Here is a 27,935-nt window from a genome sequence, read left to right as displayed (position 1 = left end):
CTTTAAAGTGAAGAATTCTTTGCATAAATTTGTTACTTTTTAATATATTTATATTTGAAGTTGATAGTTTTGGTGCCCTGTTATTTCATCACTGCTAACCTGAATGACTGGTTAGCATAAGGGAATATGGATATTTCATTTACATCTAAAATATCGTTATAAAGATACAATAACAAAGCGATCATACAAAAAATACATCTAATTCAACATGATGAGAAAAAGCCTGGGAAACTGCCTACCATATTATACAACAAATGTGTCTACCTCTGAAACTCGTAAATTACATGGCTAACTATGTCACCAAGTCAAACATGACAAGCAGCTATCTAATTATAGGGAAGGAAGGCATAAAAAGTAACATTATTGAGCACAATACGGTACAAACATTACCTCAGATAATTCTCACATCCCTGAGAATTAGGTTTCATTACCTCCTTTTTACCTAAACAAAAACAGGAATGACACTCTGAGTCACAAAGCTCAGAGCCTTAAGGTTGAGATGCAAACTCACCTTGGACGGTTCCAAAGTACATCACAGAATTTAAATGATATTTTAAAACACGTAGGTATTTGTGATAGTATCTGGGTGTCTGACAACTCCTTTGAGTTACAAAAGATTAGGGGTCTGTGATCTGGATTAGCAGCACCATGCAGAATCACTCGCTAATTCACTCATCTCACTCATCTTCCCTGTTGGCTCAGTGGTACATAATCCGCCTGCCAATGCAGGAGATGCAGCTTCAACCCCTGGGTCGGGAAGATCCCCTGGAGAAGGAAATGGCTACCCACTCCAGTATACTTGCCTGGAAAATTCTATGGACAGGGGAGCCTGGCAGCCTGCAGTCCCTGGGATCACAAAGAGTCAGACACAATGTAGCGACTAAACAACGCATCTATACATTCCACAAAGATCTATGATGCTGAGTATCTGCCAGGGCAAAAGAGTCCCCAGGATGAGGCTTGAGACAAACATGACACGCTTGTGAGAGAGACAGCTTTACAAAGCGGAGGACTGTCCACCGGTACAGAAACAAAACGATGTAAGCAGGTGGACGGCGGCGTGGAGCAGTGAGCAGGGATCGGGCCCCCCATCCCTCTCAGGGCACACACCCCGGATCCACTGGGCCACGCTTACCTCCTGCCTCTCTTTCACCTGCGTCTCTGCGATCACAGACAACATCTTTCACAGAATCTGTCAAGAGCTACAGAGCTAGGTCCAGAAGGATGCACACACACTGAATTCATGGAGTTCACATACAATAACGCCAGTAGAAAAACCACAGTTTAATTTTTTAAGGTCTGTGACATTGCTTTTATTTCTGCTGTCCAATTTCCCTTAGTTCACATCTCATGACTTATTTAACTTTTAATTTTGTATTGGAGTATAGCCGATTAGCAATGCTGTGATAGTTTCAGGAGGACAGCAAAGGGACTCAGCCACACACATACATGTGTCCGTTCTCCCCCAAACTCCCCTCCCATCCAGGCTGCCACAGAACATGGAGCAGAGTTCCCTGTGCTACATAGTAGGCCCTTGTTGGCTACCCATTTTAAATACAGCGAGTGTACCTGTTGGTCCCAAACTCCCTAATTATCCCTTCCCCCCACCCTCAGCCTCTAGTAACCATAAGTTCATTCTCTAAGTTCTGTGAGTCTATTTCTGTTTTGTAATAAGAACCCCCAATTTATACTAGAACAGAGGGAAACATGCTGCAAAATACAATTTCCTGGATATATAGTTTCCAGGATATATATATATATATACTATATATATATATGTAGTTTCCTGGATATATATAGTTTCCAAATGTCTTGGAAAGAGGGAAATGGAAGTAACCAAACACTATTGAAAATGTCCTACATGAAGGGCACTGAGTAACTCACACGAACTCATTTAGTCCTCCTAATAGCTCTGTGAGGCTTATCCTCATTTCTCAAATAAGGAAACTAAGGCACAGAGAATAACTCGCTAGAAACTTACATAACTCAGTTCAGCTCAGTTCAGTCGCTCAGTCGTGTCCGACTCTTGGCGACCCCATGAATCGCAGCACACCAGGCCGCCCAGTCCATCACCAACTCCCGGAGTTTACTCAAACTCAGGTTCATTGGGACGGTGATGCCATCCATCCATCTCATCCTCTGTCGTCCCCTTCTCCTGCCCCCAATCCCTCCCAGCATCAGGGTCTTTTCCAATGATTCAACTCTTTGCATGAGGTGGCCAAAGGACTGAAGTTTCAGCTTCAGCATAAGTCCTTCCAATGAATACCCAGGACTGATCTCCTTTAGGATGGACTGGTTGGATCTCCTTGCAGTCCAAGGGACTCTCAAGAGTCTTCTCGAACACCACAGTTCAAAAGCATCAATTTTTCGGTGCTCAGCTTTCTTCACAGTCCATAGTAAATGGCAAAAAAGCCCAGCTGATCTGGCTCCAGAATCTATACTCTTTGCCACTCAAAAAGGAAAAAAGTGCTCCCTTTTACACTTTAAAAAATTACTGAGGACCCATAAGTTTTTGTTTCCAGAGGTCAAATCTATCCACATTTACTGCATTAGAAACTAAAACTGAAAAACACTAAAATTGATGTTAATAAAATACATGTCAACCATTTAAAAACAATAAACCCACTATAAGTTATACATTAGGAACACTCATTTCTAAAACAAAAAGCAGTAAGAAGAATGGTATTGTTTTATAATTTTGCCAATTTCTTTAGTGCTTGGCTTAACAGACGACAGCTGGACTCTAACATTTGCTTCTGCTGTCAATCTACTGCTACACAATTTTTAGGCAAAGTAGATGAAGAAAATCTGGCCTCATTCAAATACACCATTGGAAAAAGTATTTTAATACCCTTCTCATATATTTGTGACTATTCTTTGAAACTAAAGAATAGTCAAATACCAAATAGTATCAAATACCAAAACACAAGAAGTGATAATTCTTTAAAGGTAGTTGCAATGTGCATTATAAAACCATATCACAGACATTTCTCCAAAGAAAACACAGAGATGGCCAAAAGGCACATGAAAAGATGCTCAACATCACTAATTATTAGAGAAAAGGAAATCAGAACGACAATGATGTATCACCTCACACCAATCAGAATGGCCATCATCAAAAAGTCTACAAATAATAAATGTCAGAGGTGTGCAGAAAAGGAAACTCTCCTGTACTGTTGGTGGGAAAGTAAACAGGTGAAGCCACTTTGGAGACCAGTTTGGAGGTTCCTTAAAAAACTAAAAATAGAGCTACCATATGATCCAGCAATCCCACTACTGGGCATATGTCCAGAGAAAACCATACTTCAAAAAGATACACATACTCCAATGTTCACTGTAGAACTATTACAATAGCCAAGTCATGCAAGCAACCTAAATGTTCACCCACGGATGAATGGATAAAGATGTGTGTATATATATGTATACAATGAAATGTTGTGTGTGTCAATTGCTCAGTCGTGTCTGACTCTTTGCAACCCCATGGACTGTAGCCCGCCAGGTTCCTTGGTCCATAGAATTCTCCAGGCAAGAATACTGGAGTGGGTTGCCATTTCCTTCTCCAGGGACAACGGAATGTTACTCAGCCATAAAAAAAAGAATGAAATAATGTTATCTGCAGCAACATCATGGACCTAGAGACTGTCATACCAAGGTAAAGTAAGTCAGACAAAGATAAATATCATATGATATCACTTATATGTCGAATCTTAAAAAATGATACAAATGAACTTACAAAAGATGGAAACAGACTCACAGACTTAGAAAAGAAACTGATGGTTACCGAAGGGGAAAAGTGGAAGGGAGGGATAAATTAGGAATCTGGGGATAAAATATACACACTACTATATGTAAAACAGATAAATAATAAGGACCCACTGTATAGCAAAGGGAACTATGCTCAGTATTTTATAAGCTATATGGGAAAAGAATCTGAAAAAGAATAAACAGAACTGACTCACTTTGCTGTGTACCTGAAACTAACACAACACTGCAAATCAACTACATTTCAAAAAAAAACAAGCTTTTTAAAAAGCCATTTCAGGTGAATGTTTCCTGGATATTTCTCTATATTCTGTTATGTCAAAACCTATCAGTCCACTTTTCACTTTGGAATTTTCTTTATCAATGCAGGATTTGCTAACATCATACATTGGTCATAGGAAAATAATGGTTCATTGAACAATGCAAAATCTTCCAGACATGGAAATATTTCAAGTAAGCAGTACCAACAAAATCACATTTGTTAATACACCACAGATCACAATCATCAGAAAAGTCATATATTGGGTAGCTGTCAAGCTTACGGTTGGCAAATGCAAGTTTTTCAAAATTCTAATTTGCACTTGAAAGCTTGAGTTTTACCAGCAGTAACAAATACTGTCCATTGATTTTCTTGATGTCTCCCTTTATTCACTTCTGAGAAAACAGCAGCTACCAAATACCTAACTCAGAATAACCATAGTTTGTCCATTGTTCTTTCAACTAAACCTGAGACAAGCTGCTAGTTACACTTAGGACTCAACTGCTTGTCCCACAAGGACACTTCTTCCCTTTGCAACAGAAGCACTTTATGTGTACTTCCCACTTGGTCACACAACACTGAAAAGATGTGCTTGAGCCTGGAGACTTAATAGAACTGATCATTTGCACCCCTTCGACAAGAACATTCTTAAGTGAAATGGGCTTTCTGTATCATGTTGGTTAGAAGCGGTGTGATTTCCAGTACAGTCGGAGGCCACTGCCTTGATTCATATCGATCTACCTGCAGTTTTACCCAGCGTTGCTTCTGTACCAACAGCACAAACATCAATATAGTGGAAAAGACATACATCTTAGTAGTCTTATTATTATTATGAAGATAGTCATTAGGTCTCAGAAACCCCACTGTGTTCCACATGACACCACTTTGAGAAACACTACTCTATTCTATAACCTCTTCCAGGAAGAGATGTGAAACTTAAAAATAACTTTACGATGAAAATGGCTGCAAGCCAGTCATACCTGAAAATGAGTTACCTCCCTGCCCAGGCAAAGATGCCCACCGCCCTCAGAAGCTGGTGAAACTTACAGAGAAGACACACACAGGCCCTTTGATGCAAAGCCCTGCTTGAACTCTATCAGGTGGACGAATTCTGCTAATTAAAGGAAATGCATCTGAAGAGAGAGAGCAGCCTCTCTAGAAAACACCTGCACAGGAATGCATTTTCTTGCCCTTGAGGAATATGTGATTGATAAAAAGGTCATCTGTGAGATTACTTTTAAGAGGTGGGGAGAAAAGAAATTGTAATAACTAGCCCAGCAGGAAGTCAGGCAACCCTTGGACAAAGGGAAGGATGTAAGAAATGATGACTGAAAGGAAAAGAGAACGGTGCTGTCAAGCCAAAAGACCAGAGTATTAGAAAGATTTAAAGAATAAAATGACAAAGGAGAAAATATCCACTAAATGGAAAGGAAGGATGTGCTACACTTTTCATTTTATTTTGGCAAATCTGCTTCTTAAACAATGTGTATTGATGCTTAAACAATGTGAGAATCCAGGCTCTGCCATATATTAAATTACCTGAACTGGAGCAAATGAGTTAACTTCTTGTTGGTCATTACATTGGTATTAATAATTGGGGATAACAGGACCTACTACATGGGGCTGTTATAAAGCTTCACTGAGACAATGCAAGGGCTACAAGCAGTTGTTCCAGCACAAAGTATATGTTCAACACATTTTGACTTCTTTTATGAGAATGGGGAAATGGAACAAGAATCATGGCTGTTGGATGGACCTGGAGATCATCATACTAAGTGAAGAAAATTGGAAAGAGAAAGACAAATATCATATGACATCATCTACATGTGGAATGTAAAATATGACACAAATGAACTTATCTCAACTTAAATGAACTTCTCTATGTCAGATGTAGAGAACAGACTTATAGTTGCCAAGGCGACCGGTGGAGGGATGGATTGGGAGTTTGGGATAAGTGGATGCAGACTAACATAAAAGGCAGAACAATTTCTACCTTGTTTGCTGGGACACTCACAGCTGGAGCTCTGAGCCACCACGTAAGAATTCTGACTAGCTTGATACCGAGAGGAAAGGCCACTTGCAGGAGCTCCAGTCTGCAGACCTAGCCTGAAGTGCACCCTAGCCCAGGAGCCAGGTTAATGAATGAAGGAGTCTCCAGATGAGCTAATCTCAAGTCATCCAATCACCTCCAGCCTCTTCTCAGCACAGTGGACAGAAACAAGCCGTCTCTATTAGGCCCTGCCGCAGTCCAGACCCACGGCATTGACTGTGCACCTTACTTCTATTATCATTACTTTATACAGCTGAAATAATTATACAGCTCACCATACTGCAGAATCAGGGGGAGTCCTGAGCTTGTTTCCCTGAAACTAGACAGTCCCATTTGGAGGTGACGGGAGACAGTGGCAGCCACTCCCCAGGGCTAGCCTCATCAACACAGATTCTCAGATATTGGATTCTCCGAAGGAATGGGCAAACTACATCCCTCACACGCGCAGTTCACAGTAGGGTTCGTGCTCCTCTGAGAATCTAATGCCACAGCTGATTGACAGGAGGTGGAGCTCAAGAGGTAATGCAAACGATGGGGAGCGCCTGTAAACACAGATGAAGCTTTGCTGGCTCACCCACCGCGCACCCAGTTCATAACAGGCCACGGACCACTATAGGTCTGTGGTCTGGGGGCTGGAGACCCCCGCCTTTAACAAACCTCCAACTTCTTACCCTTACAATTTCCACTGTCTTCAAGGTTTTGTGTAAACGGTACTGTGCTGCTGGTTACAGTACTTTCCCAGGTGCCTTCATCTAAGCCTACTGTGATTTCAGAAGACATTTTCTTTTCCTCTCTTAGTGAAAGGAACATTAGACCACTTCTTTTTGCAGAAACTGGAGTGGAGTTAGGTGTGTCCTGCAGGGAGTTTAATGCACAAACAGATGTCTACTGCATCCACAAGGTTCCATAATTCTGAAAAAGAACATTTCCTAGTCTCTGTTTCTATCCTTCCTCCTTCTTGACCCGTCCCTCAAAGAAGACCCCAGAGAGGCCCTCTTGTCTGCCCTCACATCTTTTTCTTTGACAATTAATGTCTCATCCTTCAGTGTATAAGGAGATCTTGCAAATCAATATGCAAAAGTTTCACATAAATAGGAAGTTCTCAGGAAAACAGATACAAATACTTTATAAATGTATACAACGATGCTAAATGCCACTCATAATAAATAAAAATTAAAAATGTAACAGTTTTTTTGTTCATCAGATGGTAAAATTTGAACAAAATTGACTTGAGAATTTATGGAAAAAAAAATAGAACCTCTGGAAGGTAACTTGGCAATATCCATTAAAATTCAAAATGTACTCATATATGATTATCATTCTAGGAATTTATATTAGATATATATTAGCACATTTGCAAAGAGGTAGGCACAAAGCTATTAAAGTACTGCCTGTAATAGCAAGCACTGAAAACAAACCTAACATCCCTAAAATGAGGGTTGATTATAAATTAAGAGTTCATCTAAATGAACAAATTGCTCTCACATCTTTCAACCAAATTGTCCCCCCTCACCAGGATGAACAACCTGGTGGCCGTGATACGAGGAGCCCGTCCCTCAGGAAACAAAGCCTCACGGGAGAACATGACATTCTCTCCTTTCCCCAGACTGCCCAGGCAGAAAGGCTGACTCACTAGAAACCTGGTTCTCAGAGCCCTCAGAGCACGGCTCCTGTGAGGAGGGGCAAGGTGGGCCCACACCTGCTCCGGGGCCCCACGCCCAGGCCTCACCTCCGGAGCCGCCCTTGGGGCTGAGCAGCGGCCGCTGGCAGGGAGATGCCGGGGGCAGGCAGGGAGGGGCCGGGGCGCGGGGCGTGTGTGGGGCCCCCGCACGCTGCGGGTGCAGGGCGGGCCTGAAGACAGGACACCCGCCATCCCCGTCTGGCTCTGCCTGTTCTGAGAGGGGTGGGTGGGGACCGGGTTCATGGGAAGAGGAGCGAGACAGCAGAGCGGGGACACGTATCGCGTGGCGCCCACACCGCCCAGGTCACAGGAGTCCAGCGAGCAGGGCTGCGCAGGCACGTGAAGGAAGGGGATGGATCCAGCGGGCTTCTGGGGCCCTCCTGGTGACTGAGCGGCTGCGGGTGAGGAAGGAGAGGCCCTCGACAGTTCACGGAACACCTTCAAAGGCAGCAACAGCCAGAATGACGCAGTGGGGAATGGCATCCGAGCAAGTCCAAACCGGCGCCCCGAACCAGATGAGCGAGCCCCCCGCCTCCCGCTGGCACAGGTTGGTGCGACCGAGGTGGAGGAGGCCAGGCTGACAGGGCAGCCTCCCCAGGAGGGGGCATCTCGGGGCTAAATCCCTCCCCAGGAGAGGGCATCTCGGGGCTAAATCCCTCCCCAGGAGAGGGCATCTCGGGGCTAAATCCCTCCCCAGGAGAGGGCATCTCGGGGCTAAATTCATCCCCAGGAGAGGGCACCTCGGGGCTAAATCCCTCCCCAGGAGAGGGGCTTCTCAGGGCTAAACCCACCCTGACACTTCCATTTGTTTCTCTCAAGGACCAGATTCCTGGAAGAACCCCACAAACAAATCAAAGCCTCTAGGAATACCCAGGAGAAACAGTAGACTCCCCCCCCACAACCCCCACAACCGCCCCGCCCCGCCTTGACAGCAGCCTGCTAAGTTGGTAAGCTCCACGCCCAGATGCCTCACTGACCTACCTTCCAAGTGAAGAGTCTCAGAATCGCCAAGGGGCGAAGTGAGATTCAAGCTGACAGAGGAGTGTCCCTGTGGTATTTTCTCCCCGTCAGTTCACACCAGACCCCCAAGGAGGAGTGGTACGTTTCACTCAGAAACATGTCCTGGTCCTAGGATATGAAGCCCAGTGATGCTGCCTTCAGACAAACAGGGTTAGTATCGTTTTAGAATAGCACTGGCCAGTGGAACTTGCTGTGATGATTGGAAATGGTTCTTAGGCACTTGAATCGTGACTAAACTACACTGAAGATTTAGTTTCATTTAATGCTCATTAATTTTAGAGGCCACATGTGGCTAGTGGTTACCGTGGCCAGAGGAGATATAGAACTTAAAAAAAAAAAAAAAAAATAGACAGGGGCCAGATTAAGCTGCAGTGGCGGTGGGGGGGGGGGAATCATGGAATTCTATTTCTCTACTGTGAGGAAGTGAACTTCCTTAACAGTGCAGCATCTGCTGAAGCTTTTTTCCAGCCCTGAACTCTTCTCTGATCATGCCAATTATATAACAACGTGCCTCCAACACATCACAACTCGGAAGGCCCTTAGAGACCCGAACCCAAACGGTCCACTGTAGGAAGCCACTCCACAACGTCCCTGCCATCTTTACCAGGTATCCCCAGCAGCAGTGGAACTCAGCATTAGTCCAGTCCCAAAATCCTAGGCTACTCTTTCAAAGGGAAATCAAGGATGCTCAAAATAATAAAAAATAAATTTTGCACCATGCTTTACCTCTTATGTGGTCCTTTCACATGCATTATCTTAGGTAAGCCTCACCTAACGCCAGGAGATAAGCATTAGTAACACATTTATTTTACACAAGTGAATTAGCCAAGGCAACATAGCTGGCACATGGTCAACATGTACCCTAACCTCACATGTCTTCCAAGGAGTGAGAAGTCAAAAGACAATGGAAAAGTCCTCGTGGTGAAGGGGGAAGTCGTGGAGGAGGGATTAGATGATACAACTGGGCACACCAGCCAGGAGCCACAGAAATCAAACTGACGTTAATCTCAACTATTAAACAGGGACAGACTCAGTTCCAAAGAGTAAAGCACCTCAGTCTAGGTCTAATTTACGGGGTGCGGGGGGAGGCTATGCCCTAAAATAGTGATTCTCAAAGTGTGGTCCCTGAACCAGAACCAGCAGCAGTGGGCCCTGGAAACTTGTCTGCAGCGCAAATTCTGAGGCCCTCCCCAAGCCCTGTTGAAACAGAAACAGCCAGTGGGGCCCAGCAGTCTGGCTTGAAACAAGCCCTCCTGACGATTCCCATGTCCACCCACGTTTGAGAATCACTGCTCCACAATTCTACATCTGAAGCCCAGGCCATTTCCTCTGGGAAGTAAACAACCTGGTCATCAAGGGAAAGGAAAGGGAGCCGCCGGGAGTGGAGTTTGAGACACATCCTGGTGACATCAGCCCTGATGTACTGCACTTTGGGTAATAAAGGACCATAGCTCAGTCAGTAAAGACTCTGCCTGCAATGCAGGAGACCCGGGGTTCGATCCCTGGGTCAGATCCCCTGGAGAAGGAAATGGCAACCCACTCCAGTATTCTTGCCTGGAGAATCCCTTGGACAGAGGAGCCTGGCGGGCTTCAGTCCACGGGGTCCTAAAAGTCAGATAGGACTTAGTGTCTTAGTGACACCACCACCAAGCTCTGATCTAGCTCGGAACCACACACACCTCCTGTGGTCAGGGCACAGAGGAAATTGTTATTTACCCAGAAAATCTTGGTTTAGGAGCTTTCCTGTTGGCCCAATGGTTAAGAATCTGGACGCGAGTTCCATCCCTAGTCCGGAAGCTAACTACATGCTGGGGGACAACTAAGCCTGTGTGCTCGGCCACGAGTGCGGTCAAAAATTTTTTTTACATAAATAAATTCTAAAAAAGAAATTGGTTTAGAAGTAGGGGAAAGGTATATTCTATAGGGTATACTAGATTGTGAACAGAGTATCCTAGCTTCTAATCTCAATAAATATTTGCAAACAGCAAGGTCTTACTGTATAGCCCAGGGAATTATATTCAATATCTTGTAATAAGTCATCATGGAAAAAATATGAAAAAGAATATATATACATAAATCACTTTGCTGTACAGCATAAATTAACACAATATTATAAATCAACTATACTTACATAATTTTTAGAATAAATAGTACACAACTGTGTTCCCGAGTGTGAAAAGAAAAAGTTCTATGGCTTTAAGCTTTGATAATTAAGAGCTGGTATTTCAGTTTCTCAGAGAAAGAGATGAGCATATGCAAAAGAAAATCATGTGTCTCCTGCTATTTTAAAATCATAATAGGCATTTACTGAATGTGCCCAGCATTGTGCTAAGTACTACATATGCATCATTTCATTTCCCCTCCACCCTCCTCCGTCAGGTAGCACTATGACTGTCTCCACTATCTGTGAGGCTGCACTGGTCACATTCTCTGAGATCACACAGCTAGGAGGTGGCAGGGCCAAGAAGCAAACCAAATCTATTCGACCTAGACAATCCAAAATACTACTGCTTTTTTCACTTTGACACATATTCTAACTTTCACTCTATTAATCTTACTCATACTCTTCACGTTATTTAGTTTTAAGTACTTCCTTTTAAAGACTAGCATGCCACGTGCTGTTCAAAAGAGTCCTCAACCACTCGGTTTATCCAGAGTCCTTCAGCCTGTGCTCAAGAACCAGGGTGACTTAGACGAAAGAACTCATGCCAGTAAAATATTCAAAAACTAGGAGAAGGAAATGGCAACCCACTCTAGTATTCTTGCCTGGAAAAGTCCATGGACAGAGGAGCCTGGTGGGTTGCACTCCATGGGGTTACATGACTGAGCATGTGTGCATGAGGGTGGAGGGAGATGGGTTGGTAGCAATAAAGTGGTAGAACTAACAAAAAAAAAAATTCAAAAACTAGACCAAAGGCAAGAACCCACTGTCTTCTCACCATGCTGCGGCAACATGCCCAGGGAAGCCCTCCCTGATCACCGGATCAGAGCGGGAACTCCCAGAGCCTTCTCTTCTTTGGGTTCCCACACACGCCTCGCTCTTCTCTATTCTGACAGTAACACCTGGGAATGTTCGCACACCACTGCACCAACAGTGAGCTCGGGAGAGTGGGAACTATGTCTGATTCACTGGTGGGCTTCCAGAGCACTAAATACACAATCGACACCTAAGATACAGTTGATAACGTGGATAGCAAGACATACACATCCTTAAGAGGGTAAAAGGGAACTGCGATTTGAAGACGTAAAACTATGAGTCTTTAAAAAAAAAACAGAAAATCTTTGGGAAATTAACTTAGGCAAAATGTTCTTAGATGTGACACCAAAAGCACAGTTCATAAAAGCAAAAAAAAAAAAAAAGAATAAACTGGATATTAGCAAAATTTTTCAAACTTTTGTCCTCTAAATGATCTTGTTAAAAGTTCAAAAAGACAGGCTACATGTTGGAAAAAAATACACACACAAGCCACATATCTGACAAAGGACTCATATCTGGACTATATGCAGAATTCTCAAAGCTCAGTAGCAAAAAAAAAAAAAAAAAAATACACTTAGAACATGGGCAAGACAGGAGCAGACATTTCCCCATAAAGGACACACAGATGACAAATAAGCACATGATGGTCCAACACCATCAGCCATTAGAGAATGCAAATCAAAAGCATGAGGAGACTAGAACATTTACTGGGACACTAAAATAATAAGCAAATGGTGGTGTGGATGCAGAACAACTGCACCTCTCACACACTGCTGGTGGGAATTTGAAATAGTATAGCCACTCTGGGAAAGTCGGACGATTTCTTTAAAAAAGAAAAAAACTAAACATACGCTTACCATCCAAAACCCAGCAATCGCAATCCAAGGCATTTGTCTTAGAGAAATGAAAACTCTGTCCTCATCAAAACCTGTACATGAATGTTCACAGCAACCTCAACTGTAGCAGCCAAAAACTGAAAACAACCTGGGTGTCTTTTGGTGGGTAAATGCTTAAACAAACTGTGGTGTATCAACACCAGAGAACACTACTCAGCAATACAAAGGAATGAACTAGTGATGATGCAACGGTTTGGGTGGATCTCAAGGGTGTGATGCTAAGTGAAAATGCTAATCTCCAAAGACCACATACCGCAGAATGCTATGTATGTAACATTCTCAAAATTACAGATGGCGAAGGGGTTGAGGAGTTACCAGGGTTAAGAGATGGGGCGGGGCTAAGGGAGGCGTGACTACAAAGGCGTGGCGCAAAGAGGAGCTCGGAGGTGACAGAACAGCTCCGTATCCTGACTGCGCAAGTGGCTACAGGAATCCACACATATGAAGGATACACACACACCTCCTCCCCACCTCCCCCACCCCGACATGTCCGCATTTGGTGAAGTGGTGAAAACTGGTGAAGTCTGAATATGGTTTGGATTGGACCAACGTTTATTTTACTGGTTCCCCTGCTCTGCTCTGGTTACGTGAGATGTTACCAATGGGGGAAAACTGGGTGAAGTGAACACTAGACCTCTCTACGATTTTTGCAACTTCCCATAAAGCTACAATCATTTCAAAACTAGAAGTTAAACAAACAAACATGGGAACTACAGGCGTTTTACTTAAAACAAACAAAAAAAGCAGTGTACATGGCTGCACGACTGGCCAGTGAAGTCCCAAATACAGACTTAAACACACAAAGTAAGACCACTGGCTTGATTTTTTTTTTTTTTTTTAAGTTAAACCCAATTCTTGAGAGGCTTACAGGGGATACATTTCCTAACATGTTGGAGCTACTCCCCCATCCCCCAATAAAGGGAGGAAAGATGCCTGATGTGTGACCCACTTCGGGAGCCCAGGAGTCTGGTCCTAACAGCCTGGCATGAATAGACCCTAAAGTTTCACAACCATGGAGGCCAAGGGCCCACAAGTCAGAGGAGAACTGAAAGCGGTGCCAACACACAAGCCCAGGCGAGGCTCCCTTTCAGAAAATGCCCTGTGCGGCTCTACCCACGATGGCCAAGATTTAAATTCTGCCTTCCTTCCGAGACAAAACAAACCAACAAAATGAATTTTAAAAAAAAATTTTTTTTTTTTTGCTAAGGAAACAAAAACCTCAACAACCCCATACTATTTCCAACAAACCTTATAATTAAATATGTCCTCTTCCATGACCTCCAAGCTACCCTTGCTTTTCAAGTATTCCACTGCCGAGTGAATTCTGGGACATAAGAACCTACCAAAATTAATGAAAAACTAGGAGGAGAAAAATTACTCAAAACACTAGAGAATTTACTGATCTAAGCTTCCATACGCATTTAAAATGCAGACAGATACTTGGAAGTGGTCAGCAGTTGGGGGAGGGGAGCCGGACAGGAGAATGCTACTTTGTGAGAATTTTGCTTATCAGGGCTATTAACAGGTCTTACAAAGTTACTTCCTTTTTCCTTTACTGGCCTGGAAAATCAGATTTTTACAATTTTCACTAGCAATCCCCTCCTTTCCTAAGTCATTATTTTTTTTTTCCTTTGAAAAGCTTTATGTCACAATATTTTATCATTTTCAAAGCATTTTCACAAATTACTAAGAGACACAGCACTGGTACCCATGGGCTGTACACAAAACTCTCACCAGCCAGACTGCCATCTAATTTCAGTTAGTTCGGCCATGTTTCCCCCAGGCACTGGGTCCACACTTCTCCACAGGGGTAGACATCAAAAAAAAAAAAAAAAAGCAGAGTACAGAAGCCTTCCAGACAAACCAGTCAAGGGCAGACACTCTCAAGTCTAATCAGCAGAGTGCCTTCCCATAAAATCACTCACATTTCTGCATTCCTGTGCTTTTCTTAAGGACAGCACTTAAAAATCTCATTTAAACTGAAAGTCCTCCATTAGCTTCCATGAAAAGATGTATTTTTTAAGTGCTTTGATCTCCACATGTCCTTCTGTACATTAGTATTCTTCACCCTCCACCATCTGCACTGAAGCAAAACACCAAGACTTGTGCACATTTTAAAAAGAAGGGAGAGGGAAGTGGAATTAACAGCACCTTCTCAGGACTTCCCTGGTGCTAGAGTGGCTAAGACTTCCTGATCTCAAAACCCAGGACCCGCGTCCATCCCCACTCAGGGAACTGTATCCCAGTGCCACAACTAAGGCTGCCTCCCCATCTAAGTCAAAATAAAAAAAAATTTTTAAAGAGCGCCTTCTCTCATCCTATCCTACTTATAGAGTTCACAAGGGTTTCCTCATTTACCTTGAAAAACCGTATATCACAAAAGCAAAGTATATCCATCCAAAAACTAAGCGTCCGCCCATACCCCACCAGGGAGTAGAGACAGGTGGCTCTAAAGTCTTCTCTATGCCCTACTCCTTTTCATTTTGATCAAATCCGTGGTTTCCAATCCTCTGCTCCCCTGCAGAACAGCTCAAAATGTGTGAAGTACTGTGACCACATTGCTTCCATAAAAAGCATTATAGTAAATGATCAGAGCACAGTCCTGGGAGATAAACGTCACACTGGTCTAGATGCTTCAAGAACTTGCCATCTAGAGAGACCCCAACCCCTACCATGGGTTAGATGTCCAAGGAGAGCTGCAGGGTCCAGGAGAGGTGGGCAGTCAGGGGAAATCTTAAGTCAGTCTAGCAGGGACACACTGGCCAGTTTTGGAAGGAGAGAGAGGAATGACTATTCAGCATTTCAAGTCCAGACTTTTCACTTACCGAAAAGGAAGGACTTTTTTTTTGGAATAGGAGCTATGAATAAGCCCTCTATTCTGGTTGCATTTGCTTATAGCAAGTACCCTTATTGTTTGGGGTGGTCCAGAGCATCGTTGGGGATCATAACGGGCCCTCCTGATTCCCCACCTCCAGTGCCTGTTGTGGGGGTGTGTGTGTTTAGTCGTTGAGTCAGTGACTCCTTCCGACCCTTTGGCCTGTAGCCCGCCAAGCTCCTCTGCCCTTGAGATTTTTCAGGCCAGAATACTAGAGTGGGTTGCCATTTCCTTTTCCAGGGGATCTTCCCAACCCAGGGGTGGAACAAAAACTCGATCCTCCTAACACGCCTTGGAGGAAGGAAACGGGCAACCATGTCCACACTCCACCAGGACATGGCAAAGGAACTAGGAACTGAGGGACCGAGAGCAAGAAGTGTTCGGTCCCAACCGCCAAGTCTCCGAGGCCGGCCCATCATCAGGACCATGTCTACTGAAGCCCCAATCCAGGTGCTCCACACACCAGCCGAGCATTTTCCAAAGCACGTGCCACCTGGGGACAGTAAACCAACACCGAAGTCAAAGATGCAAAACTCCTGGAACAAAAAATGTAGTCTTTACAGCCACCAATCAAGATACTAGAGGGCAGGGCGTGGCGAGGAGCGGGAGCTGCGGGCTGCCAGCCGGGTTCTCAGCCCGAGCTCCTAAGCGGGAAAGCTGGAAAGGTCGCCGCGGCGGGGGCCCTGGAGGTGGGTGCGCGCCAGCAGCTCGTCGGTTCGGCCGCCCGGCCCTCCAGCCCGGCTGCCCACGGGGCACGTCCGGCCTCTGGCCCCGCGCGGGGGCCCGGCTCTGCCCAGCTGTCATCAACCGAAGTGCCAATCTCCCTCCTGCCACGGAAGTTCCATTCCAAGAAAGGCCAGTGCCACTTGTTAAGTTTAATGTTTCCCCCACCCCGAAAACAGATGCTTTTGAAGCAACAGTAACAGCAAGGGAGAGAAAGGATTCTAACTCCCCAGTTTCGGCCAAGGAAACTTGTCCGCGGAGAACAAAGAAGGAGCAATCGGAGAACAAGATACGAGGCTGGGGCGTCCCTTCGCCGCCCCCACCCGCCAGGGCCGAAAGTTTGGGACCGCAGGAAGGTCCCGCGTGTCCGGCGGGCGGGCGTGCGCGCCTTTGTCTCGCGCGCCGGGAAGCGGCCGCCGGCCACCCCTTCCCTCCGCCGCTTCCCTCGGCCGCCGGGGACCCGCGCGCGGGCGGGTCGCGAGGAGCGCGGCCATATGGCAGCGCCCCTCCGTTAAAGGCCCGCCCCACGGCTCGGGCGCCCCTGCACCCCGGGTCCCGGGCCGAGACGGCCAAACGACTCCCAGTCTGGGGCCTGCAGAGTGGCGCGGAAACGGAGTTCTGATTTTTTTTTTTTTTTTTTTTTTAAGTAATCTGGGTAAGGGAGATCAAGATTCCGGTGGCGGGCACTCTCGGTCCCCGGCGCCAAAAAACAAGCTGCCCAAGTCGCTCCGGAGCCGGGCCGTCCTCAGCCCGGAGCACCCCCGGAAAGGAGCCCCCACCTCCCCGCCCCGGCCCGGAGTCGTTGGGGGCGGAGAGCATCGATCGGCAGGGTCCTCGGCGCTGGAGATTTGGGGGCGCCCCTCCCCGCACCCCGAGCGGGGACTGGTTACCTCTCACCGCAGACTCACAAGTTCCCCGGCGCAACTTTGCCCTCCACATGAGGCGATCATGGCCAGCTCAGCTCCGCGGCTGGGGACGGCGGCCGCCGGGCAGCGCGCTGAGCAAGGCGTGGGGGCAGCCTGCGGAAGCGGCGCCCGGCGATCGCCCCCATTCACACGGGAAGCGGAGACCAGCCCGGGGCTTCCCCTCCAGCCCCAAACCCCAGCGCCGCCTCTGGGTCCTAGAGCGCCCTGCGCGCCCGCGCCGCCGCCCGGGGAGGGTGGTCCGGGCTGGTTCGCGTAACCCTACACTCCACCCCCGCCGGGCGCCCGGCCGCTGGGCCCTAGAGCCCGCCTGCACCCGCTCGCCGCCCCTCCCTGGGCCCCGGAGACCGCCGGCTGCAACCGCCCGGGGCTCCAGCTCGAGAGTTCGCCTCGGAGTGAGGAGGGCGACGGCCTCTCTCGATTCCTCCTTCCTGCGACTTTCTCTTCCTCCCCACCAGGCCAACTCCGGCCGAAATCGTTTTCCCGATCTGCCCTCAAAAGTCCAGATGAGGTCTCTGTAGGATTCTTTTTTTTCTTCTTAAGAAGCATTTTCAGATGAAAAGTAGCCAGAGTTTTCTCTATGCATTGCCCTGGTCTCCAGGGCTTCTATCACGCACTGGGATCGGGCGACCGGCAGCTACGATGGGCTCCGTTGACAAGCAGAAGGGCCAAAACAGATTTCTACAACCCGAGAGCCTACAACCGGTGGTCATAACCCCTCTAGAAGTGGAAGCAAAATAAGGAACTCTGGAAAAAGGTTGCCAATTCTGCCTCACGTCTTAAATCAGGCTATACTGAGTTAACACTCCTCAAGCTCCAGTAATATCCAATTACACATCTCTGGAGCCTTGATCTGGGGACCCTGAACCCACTCACATCTTGTAACATTTCTCCCTAGCTTCCAGGAGCTGGCTCTGCTGCTCAGCACAGGAGAGGCCGGCTTCTGAGGAAGACTTACTACTAGGAGAGTCAGGGCATTCCAAACCTCTCACCTTGTGCTCTTCTCTAGACCAAGATTCTTTCAGGGATTCCTGCCTGGACTGTGGCAATTAACTAACCAGTCCACCAGCAGTTTTACCCCTCCACTCAATCCTCGGGGGTTATGTGCCCTTCTGATTCCAGTCTATTCTCCTGATACATCCCTGATGTTCAGGAACCTCTGCTCTCAAGATTTGTTGTTCAGTCACTAAGTTGTGTCCGACTCTTTGTGACTCCTATGAATTGCAGCACGCCAGGCTTCCCTGTCCATCACTAACTCCCGGAGTTTACTCAAACTCATGTCCATTGTGTCGGTGATGCCATCCAGCCATCTTATCCTCTGTCATCCCCTTCTCCTCCCACCTTCAATCTTTCCCAGCATCAGGGTCTTTTCCAATGACTCAGTTCTTCACATCAGGTGGCCAAAGTATTGGAGTTTAGCATCAGTCCTTCCAATGAATATTCTGGGCTGATTTCCTTTAGGATTGACAGGTTTGATCTTACAGTCCAAGGGATTCTCAAGAGTCTTCTCCAACACCACAGTTCAGAAGCATCAAGGTGCAATAATATATAACAATTATTTACCAAATATCTATCACATTTAGAATTTGATACCCTAGTACTTGATAACACACAAAAGAAACAGCAGCTAACCAGCACTTCAAGGATTTATTTATTTAATATAACAAAATATGCCACCACAGAGCAGGAAAGCACTGAAGATACTTGGAAAAACTGGAGAGAACTGAGTACATGCAGGAGAAAGGAGAGCCTTGAAGGGTTCTGGAGCTCAGCACCACTGGCATTGTATGGATTTAGCATAGGCTGGGGCTTCTTCAAATCAAGCTTCCCTGGTGGTTCAGATGGTAAAGAATCTGCCTGCAATGCAAGAGACCTGGGTTCGATCCCTGAGTCAGGAAGATCCTCTGGAGAAGGGACTGGCAACGCACTCCAGTATTCTTGCCTGGAGAATCCCATCGACAGAGGAGACTGGTGGGCTACAGTCCATGGGGTCGCAAAGACATGACTGAGCAACTAACATAGGCTGAGGGAGAATGATGTATAGAAAAAGGAGGGAAAGTAGGAAGGAAACTAAAATGTATTAATTACCTATCACTATATCCTGAGAGACAGCAGAATTTAATAGTGATAAGTATCCACTGGAATGAAACCAAGATGGATTGGTGAGTCAGTTCCACCACTCTATCTGCAGACACTTGGGCAAGTCACCTAACCTTGCTAAACCCCAGTTTCTTCTTTTTCAAGATGAGGGAAATAGCATCAAACCTCACGAGGTGGTTGCAGGGACTGAATAAAGTAGTAAATATAAAATAGCACAATGCACATAAGTGCTGAACACACATTTGCTATTATTTCAAGCAACACTCCAATAGCCCTGCAGATAGGAAGCCCATTGGGGAAATAGCTGCAGAAAACAATGACATGTGAGGTTGGGCAAAGGAGATAGAAAGGAAGAAAGATACCAAATCTTCGAAGATACCAAATGCAGGGAAGATAGCCAAATCTTTGAAGCAACATTTTATTGTTTTCATTGACTGGACAGCTATCCTGGGGGAAAGAACAAAGCAATCAAGTTAACTCGGATTTTGTGGCTGGGCCATAGAAAGAATGGATCATTCTTGGAAGATTTATAAACCAGTTAATCCAATAGATGGACCACAGATGGAAGAAGAACTGAGGGGGAGAACTGGTTTGAGAAAGATGTTGTAGAGCTTCCTGTCCTCTGAGCAAGAGGAAATAAGGCACAAGGGCCTTAGCTGAGAAGTCAGGAACAGAATTATAGAGGAAAAGAGATGAAGCTGTGAAGATCAGTTTACTTGGAGAAGGCCCATAACAGAAAATTCAGGGAAGAAGGAGGCAGAAGAGGCAGGAACTGGGGAAGTAGAAGAGCTAGGAAGGTTTAAAGGCACGTAAGACAGAGGGGGTTTTAAGACGATGCTATCAATGCCACAGACTCTTAGGCTTCTGAAGAAGTGACAGGCACAGTTTGTGGGCTCAAGAATCTGCTGATTCAATCAAGCAGACCACGCCTAGAATTTTCAAATTGATCCCGAGTGATGATTAATTTGGTAGGCAAATTTTTCCCCTCCACATACTTTAATTTTCTCAACCATTAATAATCACTACATGAAATACAGAAAATAAATAGTCTTCTACATCAAATACATGTGACTATTTTTCAGGAACTAAGACCTGAGAAAAACACTTTGGATTTGATCAATAAGAGGTCATCAATAACATTTTATAGTATATTTGGTTTTAGATTCCAACTATGATTGGGACCAAAGAGAAACAAGGTATGTTTACACTAAAAACTGAATGCAGCTCTACTAGCAGAAAGGTAGCTAATCAGTCAGCATCTGTGGTTTTGGATCTACATACTCTACAATGCTTTCAAATTGTGGTGCTGGATAAGACTCTTGAGAGTTGCTTGAACTGCAAGGAGATCAAACCAGTCCATCCTAAAGGAAATCAGTCCTGAATATTCATTGGAAGGACTGAAGTTAAAGCCAAAACTCCTATACTTTGGCCACCTGATGCAAAAAACTGACTCATTGGAAAAGACCCTGATTCTGGGAAAGATTGAAGGCGGGAGGAGAAGGGGGCAACAGAGGATGAGATGGTTAGATGGCATCACCGACTCAATGGACATGAGTCCTAGCAAACGCTGGGAGATAGTGAAGGACATGGAAGTCTGGCATGCTATAGTCCATGGAGTCACAAACAGTCAGACACGACTGAGCAACTGAACAGTAAAACAAGCAGGGCCAGGCTCTGTGCTGTCATCTTACGTAGGCATGTGGCTCATTGAGTGAGTTACGGATCTGAGGCCGGTTTGTCTGGATGCCTCAGCCTCACACCCATGGTGACACACCGGTCTCTTCTTGCCTAATGGCTTTCTCCTCTGAGCACACTACCTAATATTCATTAAACACTTGTGTGTGTGCGCCAAGTCTCTTCAGTCACGTTCGAGTCTTTGTGACCCCATGGACTGTAGTCCATCAGGCTCCTCTGTCCAGGGGAATCTCCAGGCGAGAATACTGGAGTGGGTAGCCAGGTCCTACTCCAGGGGATCTTCAAGACCCAGGGATTGAACCTGAGTCTCTTATGTCTCCTGCATTGGCAGGCGGATTCTTTACCAATAGCACCACCTGGGAAGCCCGTTGAATACATAATCTGATCTATCTAAAACACAAGAAGCAGAGGGTGGATACCATCATGTACAGGGAAAATGCACATACATCAGAAAGCTCAGGAAGAGGAGAGATGTTGGCCACAAACAAACGCAGGGTCAGATTCTGACTGAGACACTCAGTAGCCCAGAATACAAAGCACCTGGCATGTCACAGGTATTTATTAAATGACAATCATTATAATTGTTATTTGCTATTCTTACAACAGAAACTTTGGGAATATTGAAAGCTCATACTTTTTCGGCTAATTGATTGTTTAAGGGTTTCTCAACCTTGGCACACGTGACATTTGGGGTTGAGATTTTTTTGTGGTGAGGACTGCCTTCTGCATTGTTAGATGTTTAGTAGCATCCCTGCCTCTACCCATGTGATGCCAGTAGCAACCTTCCCACTCCACATTGTAGCAACTAATAACATCTCCTTGTCGTTGTTCAGTCGCTCAGTCGTGTCCAACTCTTTGCAACGCCATGGACTGCAGCACGTCAGGCTTCCCTACCCTTCACTATCTCCTAGAGTTTGCTCAAACTCATCTCCATTGAGTCAGTGATGCCATCCAACCATCTCATCCTCTGTTGCCCCCTTCTCCTCCTGCCCTTAATCTGTCCAGCATCAGGGTCTTTTCCAATGAGTCCGCTCTTTACATCAGGCGGCCAAAGTATCAGAGCTTCAGTTTCAGCATCATTCCTTTCCATGAATATTCAGGGTTGATTTCCTTTAGGATGGACTGGTTTGATCTCCTTGCCATCCAAGGAACTCTCAAAAGTCTTTTTCAGCACCACAGTTCAAAAGCATTAATTTTTTGGTTCTCAGCTTTCTTTATGGTCCAACTCTCACATCCATCCAAATTATTGCTTTAACCAGATGGACCTTTGTTGGCAAAGTAATATGTCTGCTTTGTAATATGCTGTCTAGGCTTGTCATAGCTTTTCTTCTAAAGAGCAAGTGTCTTTTTTAATTTCATGGCTGCAGTCACCATCTGCAGTGATTTTGGAGCCCAAGAAAATAAAGTTTGTCACTGTTTCCATTGTGTCCCCATCAATTTGCTATAAGGTGATGGGACTGTGATGCCATGATTTTTGGCTTTTTTTGAATGTTGAGTTTTAATCCAACTTTTTCACTCTCCTCTTTCACTTTCATCAAGAGACTGTTTAATTCCTCTTCACTTTTTGCCCTAAGGATAATGTCATCTGCGTATCTGGTAATGTCATCTAGTTATTGATATTTCTCCCAGAAATCTTGATTCCAGCTTGTGCTTCCTCCAGCCCTGCATTTTGCATGATGTACTCTGCATATAAGTTAATAAGCAATGTGACAATATACAGCCTTGATGTACTCCTTTTCCTATTTGGAACCAGTCCATTGTTTCATGTCCAGTTCTGACTGTTGCTTCTTGACCTGCATGCAGATTTCTCATGAGGCAGGTAAGGTGGTCTGGTATTCCCATCTCTTGAAGAATTTTCCACAGTTTCTTGTGATCCACACAGTCAAAGGCTTTAGCGTGGTCAATGAAGCAGATGTTTTTCTAGAATTCTCTAGCTTTTTCTATGATCCAATGCACTGCCAGGCTCCTCTGTCCTTGGGATTTCAAGGCAAGAATAATGGAATGGGGTGCTACTTCCTTCTCCAGGAAATACTGGCTCCAGATATTGCCAAATGTCTCCTATGGGCAAAACTGCCCCTGGTTGAGAATGTTTGAATTAGCTGAGCAGTTAACGTTGCCCAGTTTACAGGCTCCCAAGTTTCTAACTATATTGATCATTCCATTGAGTTGTTGGGTGAATCCAATTGCATTACTAATATGATCCAGCCTCAGTTTTGTTCATTCTACAGTTCATGTCATGTTATGACAATTTCTTTCTGTTTCTCTCTTCATGAACAAAAAACCAGTTAGGTTTTATTCTGTTTCCAATGATGGTATAGAGAGTGTCTTTTTTTTCCTAAAAACTGGAATCATACTGAGTTTCTAAAACAACAGCAACAGACAATCACTATTAAAAACAAGGACTGTTAAAACTGGAGATAACTTTGATCAGAATGTTCACACTTAAGATTCCTTACAGTTACCATTCTGAAAAGGATGCTGGTGTGTTTTATTCCAAAAACATGTCCTCTATGTTCATAGCTAGAAAGAATAGCGAGAAGAATGGTCCCTCTACAGCCTGTCTAGCAGTTCTAGTTCTTCTCTTTGTAGAATATGTACAAGACAAGAACCTCTTCCAAATGGGGAAGCTCTCACCATCCTCAAGGGCTCCAGCCATTCTGGATGGTTCAATTCAAGAGAAAAAAATCCTTTTACAGTATAATCTCAGAGTGGGGGTTTTTGTGGTTGTTCAGTTGCCCAGTCATGTCCGATCCTTTGTGACCCCATGAACTGCAGCACACCAGGCTTCCCTGTACTTCCCTATCTCCCAGAGTTTGCTCAGATTCATGCTCATTGAGTCGTTGATGCTACCCAATCATTTCATTCTCTGTTACCCCCTTCTCTTCCTGCCCCCAATCTTTGCCAGCAATGGGGGTGGGGAGTTAAAATTCACATCTTATAAGTGATCCATCCAGAAATCAAAAATTACTTATTGTGCATCAGTGACAGAGCCAGTATTATGCCAAGCAGAACATAATCTTCAGAAAAGTCAAAGGTCAGGAGGGGAATAATTAGAAATAACTAGAAAAAAATTAAGTCCTAAACAGAAGGACTAAATGAAAGAATTAACTGAAAGCACAAGAATTTGAAAGGTTGTTCATTCATTCATTTACTCAAAAAATATTATCAATTATATTGAATAAGCCACACCCTCCACTGGGTGTGCAAATACCATACCACAGCCTCTGCTCATTAAAATGTATACAAATCTATAACTACAAACTGGTCTACCTGTGATGAAGAAAAGGAACAGGGTTCAATAACAAAGACTGATGACAGGCAGGGTAGCTACTGAGGGAGTGGAAAGGAAGGCTTCTCCAAGGTGTCAAAGAAGAGGACGAAGAGCGGTCCAGCTTAGCGTATCGCCTGTGTGGGGATGTTGAAGCAGGAAGGAGCTTAAAGGAGGCAAAGCAAGGGAAGCCTGTAGGGACCCAGGCCAGAGCACCCCAGGAAGAGTTCCTTAGGAAGGTGACGTGTGTGTTAGTCGTTCAGTCGTGTCCGATCTTTGTGACCCCATGGATTGTAGTCTGCTGGGTGGCTCTGTCCATGGAATTTCCCAGGCAAGAAGACTGGAATTGGTTGTCATTTCCTTCTCCATTAGGAAGGCCGAAAGTGAAAGCCACACAGTCATGTCCGACTCTTTGCGACCCCACGGACTATACAGTCCATGGAATTCTCCAGGCCAGAATACTGGAGTGGGTAACCTTTCCCTTCTCCAGGAGATCTTCCCAACCCAGGGATCAAACCCAGGTCTCCCGCATTGCAGGCGGATTCCTAACCAGCTGAGCCATGAGAGAAGCCCAAGAATACTGGAGTGGTTAGCATATCCCTTCTCCAGGGAATCTTCTGAACCCAGGAATCAAACTGGAGTCTCCTGCACTGCAGGTGGATTCTTTATCAACTGAGCTACCAGCCTCTGGGAATGGTCCCTTTCCAGTCATCCTTTCCTGGTGACTCAGACGGTGGAGAATCTGCCTGCAATGCAGGAGACCCTGGGTCAGTCCCTGGGTTCAGAACATCCCCTGGAGATGGAAATGGCAACCTAGAATTCCATGGACAGAGGAGCCTGGCAGACTACAATCCATAGGGCTGCAAAGAGTTGGACACAACTGAGAGATTGACACTTTCACTTCCACTTTAGGATGTGATAATGTTATAAATCTCCAGCAACATGAGTTACAAATTAAGTGGAAGAGAGAAAAGGAACATCAGAAAATGAGCAATTTGCCTATCTCACAGGCTAGCAAAGTAATGCTCAAAATTCTCCAAGCCAGGCTTCAACAGTACGTGAACCGTGAACTTCCAGATGTTCAAGCTGGATTTAGAAAAGGCAGAGGAACCAGAGATCAAATTGCCAACATCTGCTGGATCATCAAAAAAGCAAGAAAATTTCAGAAAAACATCTACTTCTGCTTTATTGACTATGCCAAAGCCTTTGACTGTGTGGATCACAATAAACTGTGGCAAATTCTGAAAGAGATGGGAATACCAGATCACCTGGACTGCCTCTTGAGAAATCTGTATGCAGGTCAAGATACAACAGTTAGAACCGACATGGAACAATAGGACTGGTTCCAAATTGGGAAAGGAGTATGTCAAGTCTGTATATTGTCACCCTGCTTATTTAACTTATATACAGAGTACATCATGAGAAACGCTGGGCTGGATGAAGCATAAGCTGGAATCAAGATTGCTGGGAGAAATATCAATAATCTCAGATATGCAGATGACACCACCCTTATGGCAGAAAGTGAAGAAGAACTAAAAAGCCTCTTGATGAAAGTGAAAAAGGAGAGTGGAAAACCTGGCTTAAAACTCAACATTCAGAAAACTAAGATCATGGCATCTGGTCCCATCACTTCATGGCAAATAGATGAGGAAACAGTGAAAACAGTGACAGACTTTATTTTGCAATCACTACAAATGGTGATTGCAGCCATGAAATTAAAAGACACTTACTCCTTGGAAGAAAAGTTATAAGCAGCCTAGACAGCACATTAAAAAGCAGACATTACTTTGTCCACAAAGGTCCATCTAGTCAAGGCTATGGTTTTTCCAGTAGTCATGTATGGATGTGAGAGTTGGACTATAAAGAAAGCTGAGCACTGAAGAACTGATGCTTTTGAACCGTAGTGTTGGAGAAGACTCTTGAGAGTCCCTTGGACTACAAGGTGATCCAACCAGTCCTGGATATTCATTGGAAGGACTGATGCTGAAGCTGAAATTCCAATACTTTAGCCACCTGATGATAAGAACTAACTCATCTGAAAAGACCCTGATGCTGGGAAAGATTGAAGGCAGGAGAAGAAGGGAACGACAGAAGATTAGATGGTTGGATGGCATCACCGACTCAATGGACATGAGTTTGAGTAAACTCTGGGAGTTGGTGATGGACAAGGAGGCCTGGTGTGCTGCAGTCCATGGGGTCGAAAAGACACAACTGAATGACTGAGCTGAACTGAACTGAACTGAATCATGAAAATGTAAGATGGGAGCAACCTGAACATGAACTCCATATTGGTCACCTAACCACGTGAAAGGTGCAGGCTCTCTAGAGCCTTCAACTGAGTCCTGCTGAGTCCTTCCCGAGGAAGACTCGGGATGCTCAGTGCCTACAGGGCAGTGGTTCTTAAACTTCAGCCGCATGAAAGTCACCAGAAGAGCTTGCTAAAACAGACTGCTGTGCCCCACCGTGGAGTTACTGATTCCGTCGGTCAGAGCGGGGTCCAAGAACTGCACTTCTAACAAGCTCCCAGATGATGCTGACGCTGCTGATCCGGACCACACTTTGAGAATCCCAGGTTTAGAATATTTGGGGGCGTACATTTCAATACACTCAGAATCCCAACCTCAATGAGGGAACAGGTAAGCAATACTGTAGGAGGAGATTGATGAAAACTCAGTTTTCTGTCTGGAGTGGGCAAGCATGGAAGAGCATCTCGGGTGTCCCAGGTGACGCCATGTGTTACCTTGTTTCATCGATACATGACACAGTGCATGGGAGGCATCGTTATCCATGTTTTATACCTGAGGGCAAGAGGCTGGGCCAGGTTATGGGAATCTCCCAAGATGACATGACTCTAAATTGCCAGGGCCACGTTTCAAACCTGTTCTTCAGAGCAGTGCTCTTGATCTTGCCACTACACTTTGTAGCCTCCCAAGCACACGTCTCCTCCTCCAGGCTCCCCTGGAGAGAAAAGATGCTTCTCTGGCTCCAGACCCACCACGCCACTGCAAAGCCATCTGGGGCTTACCCCGTGCAGACAGTGATGGATACAGACAGCTGTCTCCTGGGTTTCCCCTGTGGCTCAGATGGTAAAGAATCTGCACGCAGTGTGGGAGACCCAGTTTCATCCTGGGTTGGGAAGATCCCCTGGAGAAGGGACTGGCAACCCAGCCCAGTATTCTTGCCTGGAGAATCCCATGGACAGAGGAGCCTGGCAGGCTACAGCCCATGGGGTCGCAGAGTCGGACACAACTGAGAGACTAACACTTTCTTTCTCTCGTCTCTTGAGGGCTGCTAGGGACCTAAACTTGTTATTAAGTTCTTCTCTTTCCTTAGGAGAAGGAATAAGCTCTATTAAGCCCCCACAAATGCACTGCCCAAAGTATGTTACAGGGCTCCCCAGGTAGCGCTATTGGTAAAGAATCTGCCTGACCATGCAGGACATGTCAGAGACATGGGTTTGATCCCTGGGTTGGAAAGATCCCCTGGAGTAGGAAATGGTAACCCAGCCCAGTATTCTTGCCTGGAGAATCCCATGGACAGAGGAGCCTGGTGGGCTGCTGTCCGTGGGGTGGCAGAGTCGTGCACGACTGAGTCCATGTGGGGTAGGGGAAAACATGTTACATACATTATCTCTTTTGAAATCAGCAGAAGTGATTTTCAGTCTGTGGGATGCAGTTAAGTATTTTAAAACACAGGCTGAGGACTG

At 45.4% G+C, this 27,935-nt stretch overlaps 1 protein-coding gene across 4 annotated transcripts in view; it reads right to left on the bottom strand.

Annotated features, from left to right (window-relative positions):
• Window positions 1–27,935, bottom strand: part of AMOTL1 (angiomotin like 1) — a 207,099-nt gene that overhangs the window by 103,878 nt on the left and 75,286 nt on the right. The window contains exon 1 of one of the 4 annotated variants that reach the window (XM_065946304.1): window positions 17,134–17,400. The exons of 2 other annotated variants lie outside the window; for them this stretch is intronic. In XM_065946304.1, coding sequence (XP_065802376.1) covers window positions 17,134–17,182 — 49 coding nt within the window. In that variant the 5' untranslated portion in view covers window positions 17,183–17,400. Of the gene's footprint in view, window positions 1–17,133; window positions 17,401–27,935 lie in introns of those variants that run through there. One more of the 4 variants, XM_065946306.1, reaches the window with a different exon arrangement.

Source organism: Muntiacus reevesi, chromosome 9 (genome assembly GCF_963930625.1).
Source record: "Muntiacus reevesi chromosome 9, mMunRee1.1, whole genome shotgun sequence".
In the NCBI taxonomy this organism is placed as follows: Eukaryota; Metazoa; Chordata; class Mammalia; order Artiodactyla; family Cervidae; genus Muntiacus; species Muntiacus reevesi.
This window is presented reverse-complemented; position numbering and strand designations above follow the sequence as displayed.